This window comes from Eumetopias jubatus, unplaced genomic scaffold, assembly GCF_037043125.1.
Source record: "Eumetopias jubatus isolate StellerSeaLion01/CBP00866 unplaced genomic scaffold, mEumJub1_p1.0 scaffold_12, whole genome shotgun sequence".
Taxonomy (NCBI): Eukaryota; Metazoa; Chordata; class Mammalia; order Carnivora; family Otariidae; genus Eumetopias; species Eumetopias jubatus.
In genome coordinates this window covers 98,154,892-98,176,257 of record NW_028274818.1, presented here as the reverse complement: position 1 = coordinate 98,176,257, position 21,366 = coordinate 98,154,892, and the positions used below count along the sequence as shown (strand labels likewise).

Here is a 21,366-nt window from a genome sequence, read left to right as displayed (position 1 = left end):
AAAGATAAAAAAGAAGTATACCTTTTTAATCGGCACTTCTTTGATTACTAGTGAAGTTGAGCACTTTTTTTCGTATGTATTAGCCATTTATATTTCTTTTTCCATGAATTGACTTGTCTGCTTTTGAAAGGAAGGGTTAGTTTCCAAGGGCTAGCTAGAGAAAAGATGCTCAGCTGATCATTACCTCGGAGCCTTGGGGGCAGGTGTTGCGGGGAAGAGAATGAAGAGCCTCCTGGGAACTACCAGGCGACCCTCGACCCTCGAGTTCCTAAACCTGAGGGGGGTGCTTTCTACACAGCCAGCCTGCACTCAACATTTGTTTGCTACCATTTTATTTGTTCTGTTAAGAAATAGTTTGGATTTTTGAGAGGGGCTCTTCATATTCCACTCAAGCCAGTGCTTATAATTCTTTCTGGGTAGACGACCAGCATGCCTATTCAGTTTGGGGTTGTTTTTTTTTTTTGCTCCTAGAGTCCCATTGGTTCACGGTGCATTGCTGTAGATCTTGCCTGAGTCTTTTACGATTCCTGCCATCCAGCCAGGAGCTGTGACTGCTCTGTAACCTTCTTAGATTTAAATCTGTTGCTCACGTTCTCCTCATAGTGTTACAGAGCAGCAGACCCATCCATACTGATGTCTTAATAGCATTTTCTCCTTCTTGGATTTATAGATTAAAATAAACCCTCTGCCATAGAAATGCTTCTTGATTACTCAAGTACATAATAAAGCCTAAGAATAAAGTAAGACCAAGTAATCAGTCCTCTTCCTAGGGGATGACAGTAAACCGTGGCCAACGTGGCTTCTACAGGCCGCCCTCTGCTCTTGAGCTAGGAGGCTCCCTTTTAATTAGGTATCCAAATAGTAAGCAGTGAATGATAGAAACCAGACAAAAAGAGTGCATACTGTATGATTCCGTGTATATAAAACTCTAGAAAATATACAAACTAATCTGTAGTGACAGAAAGCAGATCAGCGAGGGGGAGGGGCGGTATGAGCAGGGAGGGAAGAGCAGGATTAACAAAGAGGCTCGGGGGAGACTTTTGAGGGCTGTGGATGTATTCACTGTCTTGATTGTGGTGATGGTTTCATGGGTGTATGCATATGTACAAACGTGTCAAAGAGTGCCTTTTAAATATGGCTAGTGTAGTCTTGTCAGTTAATAGCTCGATAAAGCCATTAAAGCCACTGAAGATAAAAAGTAAGCAATATAAAGGGACAGTCCGTGGCTCATTTTGTGCTAGAAAATCTGTTCTCTTTTCTTAGGAAGCTATATTTTAAGGAATATTTAGGAGGACTTGTGAGCCTCCATTTCACCTTCACATTTGGATAAATGGGGTTTCAGAAGACTGAATGGTACCATCCAAAATAAAATAAAAAGGCATGACAAAGGCAAGAGAGCCCTGTTCTGTCTGGATCCCTTTTCCTTTCTTACATCTGAACCTTAAAGATGGCTTTTTATATAATTTTTTGGTAAAATAAAAGAAAATATCATTAGTTCCCTTCTCCCCCAATCTTTGTGCCATTTTAAATACCCTTCCCCCACCCAGAGAAGAGGTTCTATAAAGAAGAAATAAAAACTACTCCAAAATGTTGGCAGTCTGAAAGGGGACAGGCATTTTCAACACAAAGAGATGTTTGTTTTCCTTGCATTTTAACTCTTAATTTTTGACACAGTGGGAAACTCCAGCATGGCTGCCATTTACAACGCAGCCATGCCATTGTGCTCATGGTGTTGGGACGGAAGGCCAGGAGACAAAGCAAATGAGGCCAAAGAGAGTGCCTGCTGCTGAGGTGCTCGTCCATTTCTCTGCTCTTGAGTGTTTCTTTTCTCTGGCCTCATGAGGAGTCACTCAGGGAGACTGAAGCTGGAATTCATACAACCCCTTTTCAGTCCCTTGATTTTAATCAGAAATACACAATTATTCTTTTCCTCCAAACAGAGAAACTCAATCCCCATTTTAAATTCAATTATTGTAATTGCAGCATTTAGAAAAATAGCACATTCATTTTCTAATAAGAGATTGTGGGTACCAAATTACTGCATATAGTATGTCAAAACAGGAAAACTTGAAACTGGCAGACCAGTGGGTGTTTTTATCTTGGCGATTTGTATTTTCTTGCAAACAATTTATAGTAATCCTACCCTTCCTTGTTTATGATTTATAAGATAGGCTTTCAAACCATCCTAAAATAAAGACTGTTGTTAGGTACAATTTAATTTGAGATGCCAGTTATGAATATGATGGATTCTAAGAGGGGCAAGAGTGAAGTGCCTGGTAGGAAAAAAAAAAAAAAAAGAAAAGAAAAGAAAAACCAGTTTCTGGATCCTCCTTAATGGCAGCCCTCTATGTCTTTGGATCTTCTTGAACCACCGTCTAACATTTGTAAATCACTTTGTCTCAGGCCATATTTCTATTCCTTTAGCTACGCTTTTCACTCTCTTGCATTTTAAAACCAAAACAAAAAATCTGATGGGTGGGAAGTTGCTAATGTGGCCATTATGTTTCAGCAATATGAGAGCACCATGCTCCCTTTCCTCTTCAATTCCAATTGCTTCAGTTGGCTTGAAGTGAGTCAAATGTAAAAGGAAATATTTTAGGATTTTGATTCTCCTGATTTTCTTAAAGGGATAACCTTAAAATTGGATTTCTTCAAATGCTTGGTGTTATTTTCTTTGCATTTTCTTTTGCCTTGAAATTATCTCTGTCTTTCTCATACACACAGACACCCATACTTTCAAACATTTTAGTATTCATTCCATCAACCACTGTGTATTTCTTGATCTCCTGAATTAAACAGTTTCCATGACACCTTCCCTCAGATATTTTGCTAATGTAATTTACAAATTCATTCTTTCACATGTATTTATTGAGCACCCACTCAAGTGTCAGGTTTAGGAAGAGCAGAATATAAGCAAACTCTGACCACAGTGTTGAAGATGCAGAGAAGTCAGAGAAAGCCTTCATATCTGTGGGAGAGAGAACAGGCATTCCCAAGTGGGATAGAAGTAATCTGTTTGGACTGTTTGTTGAGTGTGCCCACTAAGTGCCAGGCATTTTAGTTATAGTCTCCCAACTAATCCCCGTGTGTGCAGTTACCAACCTTAATGCTCTTGGAAGTTTTATCTCCTCCCAAGGTTACTCTGTTGGTTGGTTTGGTTAGATAAGTCCTTAAGTCGGCCTTGCATATATATAAATTCTGTGCAAAGGGCCACCCAGGTAGCTCCTAAACCTTGATTGGTCAGAATCCCTGGACAGATTCCAAGATGGCTGGCTTCCTAGTTGTACCAATAATCATCTGACCTTTTTGATACCCATTCTATCCATTTATTTTGCCAATTTGAACTTGCGCGAACATCTTGCTCACGTCTAAACCTACAAGTCGTCACTGTACTCTGCGTAACCTACAAGTTTTGACTCCAGTTCTCCTATGTGTGCATTTTACTTTAGTTCCTATGCACAGGTTCCTGGCTACTCTCTGACTGAAATGTAAATCCAGATTATATCCACCCAGAAAAATGTGCATCAGGAACCTAAAGAAACTCTTAGAAAATTGAATTCTAAGGTGTCTTGCCTTGTCGGTATAGCCATTCCTCATCTTATTGCACTTCCCTTTGTGGTGCTTCACAGATACCTTGCTTTACACATACTGAACTGAGGGTCTGTGGCAACCCTGAATTAAGCAATTCTATCGGTGCCATTTTCCAACACCATTTGCTCAGTTCATTTCTCTGTCATGTTTTGGTGATTCTCGCAGTATTTCAGACTCTTTCATTTTTATTATATTAGTAATGGTGATCTGAAATCAGTGATCTTTGATGTCACTATTGTAATCGTTTTGGGGTGGCATGAACTGTGCTCCCATCAGTCGGTGAGCTTAATAGATAAAGGTTGTGTGTTCTGAGTGTTCTACTGACTGGCCATTCCTCCATCTCTCTCCCTCTCCTTGGGCCTCCCTGTTCTCCGAGACACAGTGATTTTGAAATTGGGCCAATTAATAACCCTACAGTGACCTCTCAGTGTTTAAGGAAGAGTCACAAATGTCTCCCTTTAAATCAAAAGCTACAAATGATTAAGCTTAGTGAAAAAGCTTACTTAAAGGCAAGATAGGCCGAAAGCGAGGCCTCTTGCACCAAAGAGTTAGTCAAGTTGCAAATGCAAAGGAAAAGTTCTTGAAGGAAATTAAAAGTGCTATTCTAACGAACACATGAACGATAGAGTGAAGCAGCCTTATTGCTGGCATAGAGAAAATCTCAATTGTCTGCATAGAAGATCAAACCAGCCTCAACATTCCCTTAAGCCCAAACCCATTCTAGAGCAAGGCCCTACCTCCTTTGAATTCTGTGAAGGCTGGGAGAGGTGAGGGAGCTGCAGAAGAATAGTTTAAAGCTAGTAGGGATTGATTCATGAGGTTTAAGGAAAGAAGCCTCCTCCATAACATGAAAGTGCCAGATGAAGCAACAGATGCCGATGTAGAAGCCGTAGGTCATCCAGAAGATATAGCTAAGAACATTCATGAAGGGGGCTACACCAAATAGTAGGCTTTCAGTGTAGATGAAACAGCCTTCTATTGGAAGAAGATGCCATCGAAGACTTGCATAGCTAGAAAGGACAGGCCAACTCTTATTAGGGGCTCATACAACTGGTGACTTCAATTTGAAGCCGGTGTTCATGTACCATTATGAAAATCTTAGGGCCCTTCAGAATTGTGCTAATATATTCTGCCTGTGCTCTGTAAATGGAACAACGAAGCATAGATGACAGCACATCTGTTGGCAAATGGTTTACTGACTATTTTAAGCCCACTGTTGAGACATACTCCTCAGAAAATAAGATTCCATTCAAAACATTACTGCTCATTGACAACATACCTGGTCACCCAAGAACTCTGATGGAAACGTAGAATGAGATTAATGTTATTTTCATCCCTGCTAACACAACATCCATTCTGTAGCCTGTGGATCAAGGAGTCATATCAACTTTCAGGTCCTATAATTTAAGAAAGAGATTTCATAAGGCTGTAGCTTCCATAGGCAGTGATTTCTCTGATGGATCTAGGCAACGTAAATTGAAAAGTCTCTGGAAAGGCTTCACCATCCTCAGTGGCATTAAATACATTCATGATCTATAGGAAGAAGTCAAATATCAATACTAATGGGAGTTTGGAAGAAGTTGATTACCAGTGCTCATGGGTAACTTTGAGGGGTTCAGGACTTCAGGGGAGCAGTCATGCAAAGGTGGGGGAAGCAGCAAGAGAACTGGAATTAGAAGCAGAGCCTGAAGATGGGACTGCATTGCGGCAATCTTGTGATCAGACTTTACTGAATGAGGAGTTGCTCCCTCTGCATGAGCAAAGAAAGTGGTTTTTGAGAAGGGATCTACTCCTGGTGAAGATGCTGGGAGGATTGTTGAAATGACAACAAAGGATTTAGAAAATGACATAAACACAGTTGATAAAGCAGCAAACAGGTTTGAGGAGATTGACTCCAATTTTAAAGGAAGTTCTCCTGTGGGTGAGATGTTCTCAGACAGCATCACATGCCACAGAGAAATTGTTAATGATGGGAAAAGTTAATCAATGTGGTGAACTTCATTGCCTCCTTATTTTAAGAAATGGCCACAGCCACCCCAGCATTCAGCAACCACCACCCTGATCAGTCAGCCGCTGGCCACACCAAGGCAAGACCCTCCACCAGCAAAAAGATTACGACTCGCTGAAAGCTCGGAGGATGGTTAGCATTTTTTCACAATAAAGTATTTATTAACTGAGGTGTGTACTTTTTTTTTTATACATAGTGCTATTGCACACTTAATAGACTACAGTGTAGCGTAAACATAAGTTTTATATGCGCTGGGAAACCAAAAATTTCATTCGACTCGCTTTATTTCGATATTCATTTTATTGCACTGGTCTGGAACCAAGCTTGTAATATCTCCCAAGGCATGTGTGTATTTTATCAGTGAAATAAAACCATTTGTTATTCTACTTTGAGAGGGAATGATAGTTTCTGTTTCTGCTTGTTTGTTTGGGCTGTTGTTTCTCTTTCTGTCTAGTGTAGTAGCAGGTCTTCAAACACCTCCCCAGCAGAAATTCTTACAGAATATGATTTCCTGTCTGGCAATAAAATTATAAAGAAATTAAACCCAACATTTAAATAACAATCATTACCTCATTTCTGTGTGTGATATAGCGTTTCTTTCATAAAAGAGTTGGAAAAAGTAAAGCTATTAGTATTTCTTTCTGGCTGCTTTCAAATGCTTGAACTCATTTCATGCTAACAAAAATTCCGGGGAGTATATATGTATATCATTCCCATTTACAGGCTGGAAAAAAGGAAAGGTAGTCTCCAGGGTATTACGTGTCTTTGCCAAGACTGCATGGCTGCTAAGTTAGAGGGATCAGAATTTGAACCTAGGTCAGCCTCAGATTTAATGAGCACTTTCTTGAGCCAGGTACTGTGCTAGATTCTCCTCCTAAGGGAGAGCTGCTGTCTGGGGTGGCGTAGAAATGTGGCTGCTTGGCTGCATTCACTCACTGCCACTTACGGTCATTGTAACCTCTTTTCAGTTTCAGCCTGCCTCTACCCATGCCAAGCAATTAATCAGAAAGATGTCTTTCTAGTAGTCTCTTTGTACAGTGCATGAGAGAGCGAGCGGGGCTATATTGTGCTTGCTGGGAACATGAGCTGCAGAGGACAGAACTGGGTTCGAGTAGTGCCTGCCCCATTGGAAGCCTTAACTTCTCATCTTGAAAACAGAGGGGTCCTAACACTTCCTTCCCAGGGCTGTTGTCAGAACATTCTTTGTTAATGACTGATGGCTGTCGGCTGGCTCTTGTAGGGGCAAAGATGCTCCGATAGAGAGTTCCGATGCAGAATCCCTACCCCGAACCAGGCTTTTCCAAAAGAGAGGGCTCAGAGCTGCTCTGTTGTCATGGACCCTCCTCCTCCTGCTGTTGTCCCTTCAGTGAGTAGGTGCCACTGCTGCATTCCGCGCCTCACAACCTTAGGGGCTGGAAGGAAGAAGGGTTTGCAGCAGCTTCATTACCTGGGGAAAAAAGAACTCAGAGTTACAGGCACTTTAAGATAGATGCTTTCACTTTGAGTGTTGGAGAAAATAGAACAATTACCTATTGAAGGCAAAGGGGTTGAAAAAACATCTCTGTTCATACTACCCTGATCATTTAATCTATTCAGATTCATCGTGCCTTCCTGAAGGTGGTTCAGGCCAGACTGTCTGTTCCTTTCCCAGGCTATGGCACACAGCGATCGCCTGAGGGTCCCCACTAAAGTCGAATTTCCTGCTCCAAGAGGAGATTCCTCTGAAGGCTTGTGCTCTCCACACAGTGTCAGATATATGCAATGAGGAGGAGGGGGGACGGAGGGTACTCCATAAATCATCAAATCGGTGTTGAGCATCTTTTAGGGTCCTTAAGACTGCCATAGGCCCTGTGATGATTCCAGGGCCAGCCAGAGTGCTCTCTCTCGAGGAGCTCCCCATCTGCCAGGGGAGCAAGACTTAAGTATGCGAAGTCAATGAAGAATTAATTGTATTCTGTTGAAACCACAGCCAGGTAGATTTCCAGCACCTGGCACACATCCTCTTAAGAAAAAAAAAAAAAGACACTCGGTCTTTGTTGAAGAATGAATGAATGCGTGCTTTCTGACATCTGCTGAGTGCCTCCTATATATCAGGCATGGTTCTACACCTTCTAATGTTATGTGTGTGTGTGTGTGTGTGTGTGTGTGTATATATATATATATACATACATATAATATACAAATATATATATATGTACATTTATGAACTTGAATGCTGTCGACAACCCTGGGAGGTATGATACCAGCAGTAGCTCCCCATTTGATAGAAAATGAAGCTGAGGCACAGAAAGGTAAGTTAGTTGCCTAAGGCCCTCCAAATCGTGTAAGTAGTGGAGCTAAGATTTGAATGCAGGCAAACTGGCTCCACAGTACTATGTGAAAGAAAAGATGAGCTTTGGTGGTGCCTGGGTGGCTCAGTTGTTAAGCATCTGCCTTTGGCTCGGGTCATGATCCCAGGGTCCTGGGATCGAGCCCCGCATCGGGCTCCCTGCTCAGCGGGAAGCCTGCTTCTCCCTCTTCCACTCCCCCTGCTTATGTTCCCTCTCTCGCTGTGTCTCTCTCTGTCAAATAAATAAACAAAATCTTAAAAAAAAAAAAGAGCTTTGTAAGAACTTGTTGCCATTTTGGTTCAGACTAAGAGCTACCAGGCCTTGTCATCTGATCATCTGGCTTTGGCTTCCTCAAGACTTTGAGCTCCCTCCCCCTTTCTAGATCGTGGACCAGCACAGACCAACCCTGTGAGATTCCTGCCTGCCTGGGCCCCGGGCCCCGGGCCCCAGGCCCCGCCCAGTCTCTCATTTGTAGTTTCTCTTACCAAGCGCATTTCTAAACGAGGACAGTTGCTCCACTTTAAGGACATAGGAATGGCTTGCCCTCACCTGTCAAGCATGATCCTTGTATTTTACCAGGCCCATTATGAACGCAATCTTTCTGTCGAAAATTTGCATACCTCCTTTCTTGAAAAGTAATGACAGCAATTTCTTTCCCTCTGCTCACTTTCTGAGTGTCTCATTTAACGGCACCTGTGAAACCGACAGGCGCAGAGATCAGAAGTGAAAGAGAGCAGTTGATTAAATCATCATCAAGCCGGGCCTCAGAAAGTCAATTCTGCTTGCCGTCTGCAATGATATCCTTTTATCTTAAAGTAATGAGCTATGGCACTTTTGCATCGGGTAATGCGATAAGTTCTATTAGCATGTTCCATTTGCCTCACAAGCAAGGGCAAGTCATTTTAGCTAGCTCATATCACTGCAATCAAAGCAATTGGCTTCCCAGGCAGAGAAGAAAGGGAAAAGGCTCAGGGTGATTTCTATGGATCACAACACAGTGGAAAAAATAGACTCTTGTATTATTTTAACCCATAACATGCTTTTCCTTTTTACTCATCAGCAAATTTGGGTTTTATTAGCTCACACAGGACTCTGAAAAGAACCAAGGTTTAGCTGAAGCAAACCCAGGGGGCTCAGGCCCCACCCAAAGGAACAAGCAGCTGTGATCTGGAAAGGGAAGATTGCAACATTACAGGGGGTCACAAATATAATATTACCAGAGAACGTAGCTGAGAAGGTCTCCCTGGCAATAACACTGTGGTCTCATAATAAACTCTTGCTTCACACCATCTTCAAAGTCATTTGTAATCGGTCCCCAGGCAGGTAAGGATTAATGCTATTGATGACTTAGAATCAGTAAATCAATGACAAAGAGGCAAAGGATCTGTTGCTTAAGCTTAAAAGAGATCGTTTACAAATCACCCAGCCCTAGACTGTCAGTTTTACCTTTGGACAAGAAACTCATTTTTCTCATTTTGGCAACCACTGAGGCTTGTGGGCTCTGGGTTTTAAGTAAATTTCATCTTTGGGGTTTATGTATGTTTATACTTGGCAAAGTGTGACTTCCTTTCTTCTAAGGGGGGAAAAAAAAGCTGAACTCCAGAGATTTGTGAAATATCCACTTCTTCCACTTCCAAAAGCCCAACAATATTTTAATGAGCTAAGTGGAAATTTACAGCATACAGATTGTTTTATGAAATATACCTGCATTTGAAAGTGACAAAAAGGAAAAAGAAATGTTGAAAATTAATTTGTGACCTTATAACTTCAAATTTTGATAGCTTGTTTTCTGGCAATGTATTTGTACTCCTAACGAGTGGTCAGAATGAACCTAGCACATAGTAGAGACTTTTAAAATTATTCGTTGAATGAAGTGTATGATCATCTGAGAGACCCCGGAGGAGAATAAGAAGTGTTCTGTTAGCCCCCTCAGATCACATTGGCTATTTGAGCCCTGGCCAATTCAAGCTGTGAACTTGCAAAAATGAGCTCCCCATAGGAATAATAGGTCACCAGTACAGAATTCCAGAAGCTTCTGAAGATTTGCTCTCCTTCCTAGCTCCTGAACAGCTAAAGATTGGTAGACCTGACATTATTTCCTAATGCGCTCGTTTTGTGACTGTCAGAAGCTTTATTCTCATCTCTTAAATGACTGTTTGGCAAACAAATCTCTAGATTATGCTTTCGCTTTTTAGAGCTATTTTATTTGCTCAGGAATAGTTACTGCTGGGATGGAAGGGAAGAGGGCCAATGGCATCATGTTACCATCAGCAAGAGTACCTCAAACCATTTTCAGTATTAAAATATTCCTTTTATTCCAAGGTTCCCAATAGCTTTGAATTTCACTTAGAGCCCAAAGTCGAGGTGAGAGTGTGAAATGAGGGCTTTGTGGGGTGACAGAAGACAGACAACATCAGAGTTGTCATATGTGGACACAAAATGGCTCCATGTTTGTGCACGTACAAGGAATTGGGCAGACGGGAAGATGGTGGCGGATATGTTTCTAGTCACTGTGCTGCTTACCTTCTTTAAATAAGAAAATAAGTGTCATGTTTTCTCTAGGTGGCTTCTTCTGAAATTGCTTTTAGGTGAGGGATGTCTTTACAGTCGTAGATAAACCGCCTGCCCCAAAGGGAAATCGATTTGTTTTGTCACTAGCAAAGTTAAATTGTACTTGATGTTAGATGCTGTAGTTTACAAGTTGGGGTTCTCCCTCATTTTCCTCTTATTTCCTTTAGGCAGAAAGAAGAATAAAATAACTTTGTTCAGTGATGGTGTTCAGCCTTGACATCTTTGGTGGCAATGATAAATGGATTTGAGATACAAAATAACTGTTCCAGCAAGGTCCATTGAGCAGAATAGAGAGCAATGCCCTCCTCAATGTCATTGTATGTGATATATTCAATGATTGCCACTTTCTGCTTAAGAATGCATTCCATCACGAGGTACCTAGAATTCCATCTTGTTCCTTCATTCCGAATGACGCGGAGAGGTGTCGCAGACCTTGACTTATTTCATTTTGGATCAGAGTCTTAAAACACAGATATTGAGATTCCCAAATGGAAATGAGAAATGTTTGCTTTTGAGGAATATACAATAAAATCATCATCATGTCTTGTCTAGGCCTTGTGATGGAAGGCATTTCTCTCTGGGCTCCAACTCTAGGCTCTGCTAATGATTATAACCCTGCCCCAAGTGTTCAAACCTCCACTCCACTGTATTAAGCAGTTGAGTTAGTCATTGTTTCCCACGGCTTCTTTCTTTGGAATTACTTGTTTTTCAGAATCATAGTTTATGTTACCTGGAATCAACCACAGTTTGAAGATTTCTAAAGAAGAATGAGATGGATTTATCAATATGATTGAGCCCCTTCCATGTCCCAAGGCACTGCCCTTACCTACCCAAGAGCTAACTCTCTAGTAGGGACGTCTCTCGTGGCAAACAATGAAAATACAGTTTGTAAGGGATGGAGACAGAAACAATTAATTCTAAGAAGAGCACTGTAATTCTAAGAATTCCTAATTCTAAGAAGAGTATTGGACAATTCACAGAGGGAACTGTGTTTGTGAGAATAGAATTACAGGCAGAGGGAATTGCTAAGTGCAAAGATAGTAAGTCCTGGGCATTTGACCAAGTGTGCCCGAGGGTGGCGAGAGCAAGGGGTGTGTTAAGATAGTGCTACTCAAAGTGTGGATGCAGACACAGGCCACGCCATGAGCTCTTGCTTAACTATCTACTGAGAGATTAGTATGCCAGCTCAGAGTAAGCATTTGGAAACTTTTATAGCAATTCAGTGGAGTTAATTTTTATATCTCTTAAATATAATAACACATATTTTTATATGTCTTTGCTTTTCTTTTTCATTTTCCTAGCAGTTTATTTTTTATTATATTTTACAGAAGTATCAGTATATGATGTATTGGAAATTAAAGAAAACAAAACAAAGGGCGCCTGGGTAGCTCAGTTGGTTAAGTGACTGCCTTCGGCCCAGGTGATGATCCTGGAGTTCCAGGATCGAGTCCCACATAGGGCACCCTTCTCAGCGGGGAGTCTGCTTCTCCCTCTGACCCTCCCCCCTCTCATGTGCTCTCTCTCTCTCTCAAATAAATAAATAAAATCTTTAAAAAAAATCAAAACAAAACAAAAACAAATGGTCCTTCGCCCCAGAAAGCTTGAGATGCACAGTGTTAGAGGAATGGTTGGATGTGGGAAGTGGGGAAGCAACATGAAGAGTTGCCGTGGGAAGTGTCAGATAATGATCAAAGGGAAAATGAGGAGATCCACCCTGGTCAGTAAGGACTTGGGCTAGAAAAGGGGGAGACCATAGGCCCAGGAAAGCAGTCATTAGCCTCTTGTCATGACAAAATAAAAGGCTGAACTAAAGCAGCGGCGACAGCAGTGGAGATGGTGAGGATTTAGAAAGCAGCGTCAGTAATGTGGGTGAGAGAGGAAGGTAGGTCTGCTCAAGAATGGAGTCAAGGATGATAACAAGACTCTTCACCGAGACTGAACAGTGATAGCATTACTAAGGACACGGTGGGAGAGGGGCAGATTTGGGGGGAGCAAAGATGGCTAGTCTGGATTTAAATGGATTCTTGAGTCTGTTTGCAGGGCTTCGGGAAGGGGGCATAGCAAACAAAAACATACGTTGGAAACAGTTAACGTTTATTGTCTACCCTGACTCTGTGCCACGTGTTGTCTGATTGTTTACACGTACTAACTTACTTTATGCTGACCGTCCTTTGAGGGCAATGCCATTATTACCCACATTTTACAGAAAAGTAAACTGAGGTGCAGAGAACTGAAACAACTCTCCCAAAGTTACATAGCTGGCAGATGGTGGGCATAGAGATTTTTCAGTCTAAAAATATAAATGGTAGATGGAACCAAGGGGATCTTTAAGGGCTCCCCTGGAAATCACCGAGAAACAATAGGACTGCAGATTCAACTCTGGGGAGACAGTGACATTAAGGGATATGCAGAGAAGGAAGGGCCATGAGAAGGTCCTAAGGAAGAGCAGTATTGGTGAGTGTGAAAGGGGAACATTGCAGGACGTTGAGTTGAAACAATCCAAATAACAGCACTGGGGAATTTTCTTACTAGATTATTTACAATCCATACGGTGGATCACAGTGCAGTCTTTAAAAAAAAAAAAAAAAAAAAAAAAAAAAGTGATGTGACAGGGCCAATTTCACTCATTGAACAAAATATTTGACACATTATCTGAAAACAAAGCAGGCTACAATATATAGGAATTTGTTTTCATTTCTTAAAATGTGTGTGGGAGGATGGAGGAAAGACTGCAAAGAATAATACAGGTGTATTAGCTGTTTACCTATGAGTGCCAAGTTCATGGGTGATTTTTAAAAATACCTTCAGTCAATATGCGTTAATTTTTAAGAGGAGAAAATATTGGGTAGGTGCATGGGTGGGTTGAAGCATTTAAAGGGTGGGAATTAAGTGAGAAAGGACGATGTTGCCCCCACAGACTCGCTTCTGATTTGTGAAACCAGAGGAGACACAAGGTGAAGGTGAAGTTGAGCGGGGTTGGGTTCCGGTGGCCGGCAGTACTGTGCTTCAGCACTAGCCCCTTTCTGAATCCTGCTTTTGAGGCATGTGGCTTGCATCTCGTGCTCCTGTTTCCCTCTTTTCTGTGGTGGGTTTGGGTCACGTATTTGTCTGAAGACTCAGCAGCCAAGAATTCTTCCCTGTCTGAGGTGTAAGGCCTACTTGTTCCTTTCCATTTCTTGCTTTTAAAATGGAGGCCGATATTTTCAGTTTTTCACAAAGGGCTTTGAAATCTAGTCATGGAGAGTACCCTGTCACCTCAAGCGGGTCATTAGCATGCAACCTGTTTGCTAATAAACCAATGCGGGACCCTGATGTCAAAATGCTTAAAATGGTCAAATCAGCTGGGACTCCGTTTGTGCATTTGACGTGCCTTTCCCACTTCTCAGCCTCATGCAGAACATAGGTCTGAATCAGGAGGTGGCTTGATGTGAACTCCTGTAAATTGGAGTGGGTATCTAGGGACTGGGGAGCAGATACTTCTTTTAACCTTTCAAGACCAAGAATCATTTGGCCTAAAATCCACAATGTATTGAACTTAGGGTGTGAAAGCCGTACAGTGTATTAAATGTGAATTTGAGACCATGAATTCTACCCACACTGACTCTATAAAACAGCCTCTCTTTTTCATAAAGCCGGCCCATAAACTGCTGCCAGTGAAGCAGAAAGACTCCTTAGGACTGTGGCTCGCTTTCCGTCTGGGGTTGTCAACAAACCCCCTTTATGAGTGGAATAGACCTCTTGTATGTGTCGAGCTTCTGGCTTTTTACAGAGTGTGTCAGGAGCCAGGCTAGGCAAACGTTAGGCGCTGTTTGCTGAGTGCATTTATTGCCTTTGCATAATTTATGAGCTGGAGGGGTTGACCATCATTCGTCTCTGCCAGGGGCTGGCACTCGAGGCTCCGGAGAGCGGAGCTGTAAATTGGATGGTGCGCTCCTGCTGAGCTCACGGCAAAGTCCTCGGGTCAGTATGGGAATTTAATACCAGAAATGGAACTGTTTTCTCAGCACACCATGTGGGCCCCAGTGCAGCAGAGACTGTTTTGGCAGACTCTGCGACTGGCCTTGTCGAGGAGCTGTCACTCACCCGGCATGTTGTGTGGGGAGCCTGAGCATTTTTAATCGGCTTGGCATCCGTGCTGCTTCCATAATGGATACCAGTAGGTCTCAGTTCTTCACCATATGCTTAACTCTGGAGACAAGGTGCTTCTGGGTATATCAGTAATTACTTGATGCAGAATTAAGTGGACCTTGAAATTAGAACTGGACTGTTGGAAAGCAGAAAGCTTAACACTTTGATAGAAATAACCATTCCCAGGGACATACTGCTGTTAGGATTGGTGGGGGGACATGGACAGCGGTGGCTCTTTCCCAGCCTCCCCACTCCTTCTACCCCCTACACACCAGTCCTTGGGGACATGGGCAAGACCTGTGTCATAGCCTTCGGCTGTCATTGGTTACCTCACAAGGCGGACTGTGAACATCTGAGAAAGATGAGCCTGCCTGGCAAAAAAGTGCTTCTCTCTTCCACGCCCCTCCTGAATCATGCTTTGTCACTCTTGAAAATGTGCCCGGAACTTAGGAACCTCAAAGAAGCCCTAATTAAAGGCAATGGGGGGAAAAAAATCACATGATCTGGAGAAGAGAATCTCATCAGTGTATTTGTCCTAGGCCTTCGAAGTCTTCATCTCACCTCTTTTGATTTATTACAATAGGGAAATCACTCATCAGGCAAAAGTAAGTTTAGACCATCTGAGTTCGGAAGGCTGGTTGAAAACAATGCAGTTATACTTGGTTAAAGCATGGTCACTAAAACTCTGTTCGCCTTATGGCATGGAGGCGCCAGCATGGACAGTAGAAAATGTTAGAACCTCCTAGTCTAGGAGTTTGTGATGTGAGTTCCTAAATACTTACAGTGCAGAGAGGGTAAGCTAGAAATAGGAAATAATCCCCCAGTTGTGTCTTATAATAGCAAGATGTCCTTTAGGATGGAGTTTCTGTTACTCTCAATTTAAGGCGCTCTAACAATGGTTTAAACGAGAAGGTAAATTATTTTTATCTGAACAAAAACGTCCAGAGGCAGGCTGCTCTTAGGTTGGTTCAAGTGTCTCCATTGTGCCACCACCATCTTGATTGTGTATTTAGACTTTCTGCCTCCTTTTTGCAAGGTGGCTGCCACAGATCTGGACATCACATCCTCGTACAATCACGTTCAAAGGCAAGAGACAGGTGCTTCCGGCTTTTCTTCTTTTTTTGAAGAGAGAAAAATTTTTCAGAGCCCTCGGCAGACATTTCCTCAAGTGTCAGCCAAGAGCATGTCTTATGGGTACCCTTAGCTGCAAGGAAAGTTGGAAAAGAGAGACCACCTGGCTTTTTTCAGTCTCAAAATGTCAGGATAAAGTACAGACTAGGGAGAAGGGGTTTGTGCATAACTGTGGGTGTCTAGCCAGTAGTGGCTGTTGTATAAACAAAATTATTTTCTATTTCTCTTCATAGCTACATCAGCTGCCATGTCCACGTGGCCACACTAAAAACCTTTGTATCATCCTAGACTCATCCCTCGTCCTTGTTTATCATACCCATGTGTTACCAGGTCCTATTGGTTCTACCTTCAGAATTGCTGTGCCGTATGTTCCTCCCTTTCTTCAGCCATGCTTCGTGCTGGTTTAGAGAGTGTTGTAACAGTTGCCAAACTGGTCACCCATGACCTTTGTCTTCCCCCGTGGCACGTGGTCTGTCCTCCGCCCCATGGGAAGAGTCCTCCTAATGGAGTATGGCTCTCATCACGCCACACCTCTGCTCAGTGTTTGTGTTCTAGCTTTCTCTTTACCGTTAACCTGAAAGCTCCTCTAGGGCCAGTCCTATGTCTTGGTCGAATATCTGTCTAGCTTAGAAGTGCTTATCAAGGACTGTTGAGTGAACGAACAAATCTATTGATCCTGCTGCACATTGACTCTGACGAAACACATACCCCTTTTTTAAAAATCAGATGGATAACAAACACTCCTGGTTTAAAAGGAAAATGTGGTTTTTATTTTTTCCCCTTCACAGCTAATGAGGAAGCCAGAGTTTTGTGTTAACTCATTCTCTGGTTATCCTAAACTTAGCTCACCAGTTGGAATTTGGGATCTGTTAGATATGATGTGAGTCTGCCTCCTTAAAACATATTTCTTTGCCCATATTATTGATTTACTTCCCTGACCTCTTCTTGTACTTGTTATTTTTTTATTTTTTTAGAGAATATTCCCTCTTTTTTCCGGGCCTTAGAAAAGGCAGCCATCACAACTGGTGAGCTCTGCCTATTATGTTCCGTTTCCTTCAGAGTCCAAATGAGAGAATGCAGCATCCAGAGGTTTAGCTTTTTTTTCTGTGTAAAAAGCACCAGGAGAGATAGAACTATTAACATTAGCTGAAGGTAGAAGGTCTCCATTAAGATATTGATTTGCTCTGAATCCCATTGAATGATTCTGATTCACCTTAATCCTGTGGCCGGATTGGCTCCTCAGCGGGCACCCCCTCTCCTGGGCAATGGGGCCGCTCACCATTGTGACCAAGCACCTTGCCAGACCTTGTCCACAGACCACGAAGAACCACAGAGCAAAGGCATCAAATGAAATCAACAGAGCACCTTCTCAGCATTCTGCTTCTGATTCGGTTTATGAGCATTTGAGCTGAAGAAACTCTTTATGGTTCAGGCAATATTTCCTAATTCCTTTACTTGTCTTCTTTTTTTTTTTTTTTTTTCCTGTATCAAAAACAAAAATCTACTCAATTTTTGCACTAACCCTTATTCTCTTGTCTTTCTTTTCAGTGTGACAGCGACAGTGACCAGGAAGAGAAGGTAAGACCCCCGCCCCCACCATGGTAGGCACAGTTGAGCACCGTGGTTTTCCCACACAGTTATAGGGTGGTGGGATGCCAGCTTCATACTGACCACACCTTTTCTGTTCTGCAAAGACCAGTTGTATTTACACAGTGACATTTCCTATGATAAGAAATAATGTATTTACTTTGTGAGTTTCATCTTTTTTAAACATGTCCGTTAATATTGGGTATATATAACATCAAGTTTTCACTTTATAGATCTTAAAAGAGGAAACTATTTTAATAACCATCTGATTTTTCTTTTTTAATCCTCAATTGGAACATTAAACTTGCTAGTTTGCATTTATAATGTCATTTCTCCATTTCTTTTAATGACCTCCCTGCTTCTTCCTGCTTTTCTGTACATATTGGCCTTCTTAATAGAAATATGAATGGTGTGTTTCTAAGACTCTCATCATGGGGTGAAGGGTGGTCAGGAGAGCTCGGGTGGGAACGGCTCTTTTCTCGCCAGGGGGAGGGCAGTTCTTCCTGCAGGTACATACTCTCTTTTGAGGCTGATGGCCGCCAGTTTCTGTGTATCCAGTTCAACATGGATCAAGAAAAGGAGCTCAGTGTTTGAGCTTTCAGAAGATTGGATCACAGCCTGGTAAAGTGAACTTTCTGTGCCTGAGGCAAAGGGATTGTTTGATTGGTCTTTCTTTCTAGCTGTCCCAACCCCCCATCGAAATTTCTTCCTAATTTTATTCCTACCTTATGTATTTCGAAAAGAGTTGCCTGAACATCATGGTTTCTGTACTGCCTGGCATCAAAAGGAAGGGACCAGTAATCCCTTCCCCAGTTTCTGGGTCTGTCCTGAGTAGCTGGATTTCTTGAGCCCCATTCTCTGCCTTTCGCCTCCTATTTGCTTGTGGATTTTACTCAGAATCCTGCAGTCAGTATTTGGTGGGATCTTCCCATCAAGCCCAGAATTTTCCCTCCTTCTCTGCTGCCAGACTCCAAGAGAGATCTAAAGGCTCTTGTTCTGTACTGTCGTTAATTTGAATTCAGCATATGTAGCCTGTTATAAAATGCGAGACATCATCATTTGAGCAGGTCAAGCATATTCAGATGAAGACAAATGGTGCTTATTTGATTTCCTTAAAATCAGGAAATGAAAAAAGTGCTCTCTGGAGAAATCATGTTCTGCCTGACTTGGATGATAGACCAATGCATGTCCCCTAGATAAGAACAGGCTCTCGCCTTGAGGTTTTTATCTCTGAAGGACGGCCAGGACTGTCAGCTTGCTGACATGTGCATTATCCATGTCATTTTAAACAAAGTGACCTATGGAAGGGTGTGCTTTGCTGTGACATGGTAATGGGCTGCTGGATGACAGTGAAAGTACACACTGCAAAGGGGGCTGAGGATTATTCTTTTGTTTAACTGACAACTAGGAGCCTCCTTCCTCCAGCCCCTGGGAGTCCTAGCTCCCCCCAAGTAGGTCCCCTCGGGCCTTGGGCAGCAGGTGTGTGGGTGCCAGAGGCACAGGGACAGCAGGAGAGGCTCAGTGTCCAAGGCGTGCCCCCTGGCCCTGGGCCTTCTAGGCCACATTCCCACGTGGCGTTCTTCACGTCATTCTGTCGGGCATCCCGGGCACCCAGGGGGTCCAGTACTTTCTGGATGGTCCAGGAGATCTTTTACAGGTGATGGTTGAGCTCACCTTCCAAGCTGGTGGCACTTCTCCAAGGGGATGCGCCTTCCTCTGGGTTTCACATCCAAACGGAATTCCCAAAGGGCCCCCGGTCTCCAGCAGTGGTAGAAGGCGATAAGGTTGTCCAGTGTTGCATTGCACGTAGGTGTCCGGGTCAGCGGTCTCAACTTGGAATGCAGAGCCGGATCACTTGGGGGGCCGCAAACCTCCTGATACCTGGGCCTCATTCTGGCCCAGTTACCTCAGGACCTCCGCAGGTGTCTAGCTCCGCTTGTCCAGATGATCACCTGACTCTGGTAATTCTAGGAATTACCAGAGCCATCTGTGGTTTTCAGAGTGCTCCGGGGGCCGAGGTGTTTCCTGCACACTGACAGCATCCCAACAAGTCCCTCGCCAGGACCCGAATGCCCGTGTCCTTGCCGCCCTGGGTTCCAGCTCTGTGTGCAAAGCAGCAGAGCGTCTGAAGAGAGTAATGGCAGTGGGAAGGGAGCCAGGGCCCCGCCACTCAGGGTTGGGGTTGATTTCGGGGCCACAAAGTAGAGTAAAGAGATGTGTAGAGCAAATGCACAAGATGGTGATGGCCGGTCGCCCCGGTGGCTTTTCCTGTGGCCTGTGGCGTCCCTGCAGGCCCTCCTCCTCATGGGGAGCTGCTGCCAGCCACGCTCCCATCATCTGTCCCTGCCCTGCCACCCGGTCTTCCTCCAGAGGGCTCCCAGCAGGAGCAATCAAGACTGTAATTGCAGTCGTGCCTGCTTGGCTCTGTTACAGTTAAGACTGTCAGGCTTCCCCTTTTGGACTGAGATTGTCTGGTGTTTATCACCGACTTTCACACCATCCTCCCAGGCTTCTGCTGCGCGCTGGAGCCCGGGCCCCTGTCAGCCTCCTCTGTGCCAGAGCCTCTTGCCTGGGCCCCCCTTCGAGCCCCACAGCTAACTGGGGCTGCTTTCATGTGCTGCTTGGAGGATTCGCATTCAAATCTGAATTGCTAATGGTGGAAAAGATGCCACTCAGTGTCCTGGGATCCCTTCTGCAGCCTCACCGGGGTTGCTGTTGGAGGCAGAAGTGAGACTTGCAGGGACCCACTGGGATTTCTCTCCGGAAGACCTGTCATTCTTTTACTCCACGGGGATCCGCAGCACTGGCGGGCTAAAATTAGGGTACCGCATTTCACACAGCTGACTGAATTAAGATAAACTCTGCTTTCCTCTGATATGAAGCTGTAATTTATAAAATGATATCCTTACTAATTAATGTGGAAGTGACTGGGAAAGGGGCGAGAAAAGCAGAGCTTTCCACGCGTGCAGGAGACACACTTGTGCGTGGAAAAGGCCCTGATGAACCACTGAGCAAAGCCCCTCTCAGCCCCGCCTCCCAGCCACATGGGCACGCTTCGCATTAGTGGCCAAGAACCTGGAGGCCTTTGGGAAGGTAGGCGTTGGGTGGGGGCTAGAGAAGGCAGTGAACACTCCGCATCTTCGGTGTGGGAATGTTCTTTCCTGTACTTGGCATAAAGAAAGGAGGAAGCCCTTTGTGCCTTAATCGCCCAAATGAAGCAATTATTCCAGTCTCCCATTCAAAGTGAATTGGTATCACAAGAACAAAGAGGCAACGTGCATTTTTCCACATATTTGGCCCGTGTTTTCTCTTATTTCCTCTCTTCCTCTACCCCTGGCAGCAGCCCATCCTACTAAGAAACACTCCCTATTTGGTTATGAAATTAATGTAGAGATTAAAAGTAGTTCTCTCTCCATCCACCCAGTTCCTGTTTATTGTGTGGCCACAGGACAAAGCTGGTTGGAAGGCATCTTGCCCAGTGGTCAAGCACTTGGGGCTCCGAGTCTGATGGCTCAGGCTTGGCTCTGCTTTACTACTTTGTGGCAGTGGGCAAGCCTCAGTGCTCTCATCTCCCAAATGGGATACCAACAGCTCCACCATAGTTCTGTAACCATTAAATGAAGACACTTGGCTCAGCTCCTGGTCCATAGTAAGTGCTCATAAATGTTAGCTCTCATGAGTTTTACTCGGGGTGAAGTGAGAGACTCACTTGGGAAACTAAGAAGGCTGTCCTCCTCAAGAAAGCTCAAGATCTGTCAGAGAAACTGCCAGAGAACAGGAGGGTGTGTGTGTGTGTGTGTGTGTGTGTGTGTTTCACTCAAACCTGAGGCTCATCCTTCATCCCCTAGGGCATGTCCTGTTACAAACTGAATGGAAGTGTTGGGAAATTTCAAAGGATCCCCCGTACAGTGATTTTTAAATTCCTTATCCCAAATATCAGGCTTTCCTCTGGGCACAACCTGGAGCCAAGAGCAAGCGTGCTGTCCTGCAGGAATCGGATGATCCTTGTACCATATACCA

General features: G+C 43.7%; 1 protein-coding gene across 2 annotated transcripts in view; it reads left to right on the top strand.

Annotated features, from left to right (window-relative positions):
• Nucleotides 1-21,366, top strand: part of AUTS2 (activator of transcription and developmental regulator AUTS2) — a 1,114,656-nt gene that overhangs the window by 785,242 nt on the left and 308,048 nt on the right. For both annotated transcript variants that reach the window (XM_028109914.2, XM_028109913.2), the window contains exon 5: nt 17,308-17,337. In XM_028109914.2, coding sequence (XP_027965715.1) covers nt 17,308-17,337 — 30 coding nt within the window. The remainder of the gene's footprint in view (nt 1-17,307; nt 17,338-21,366) is intronic.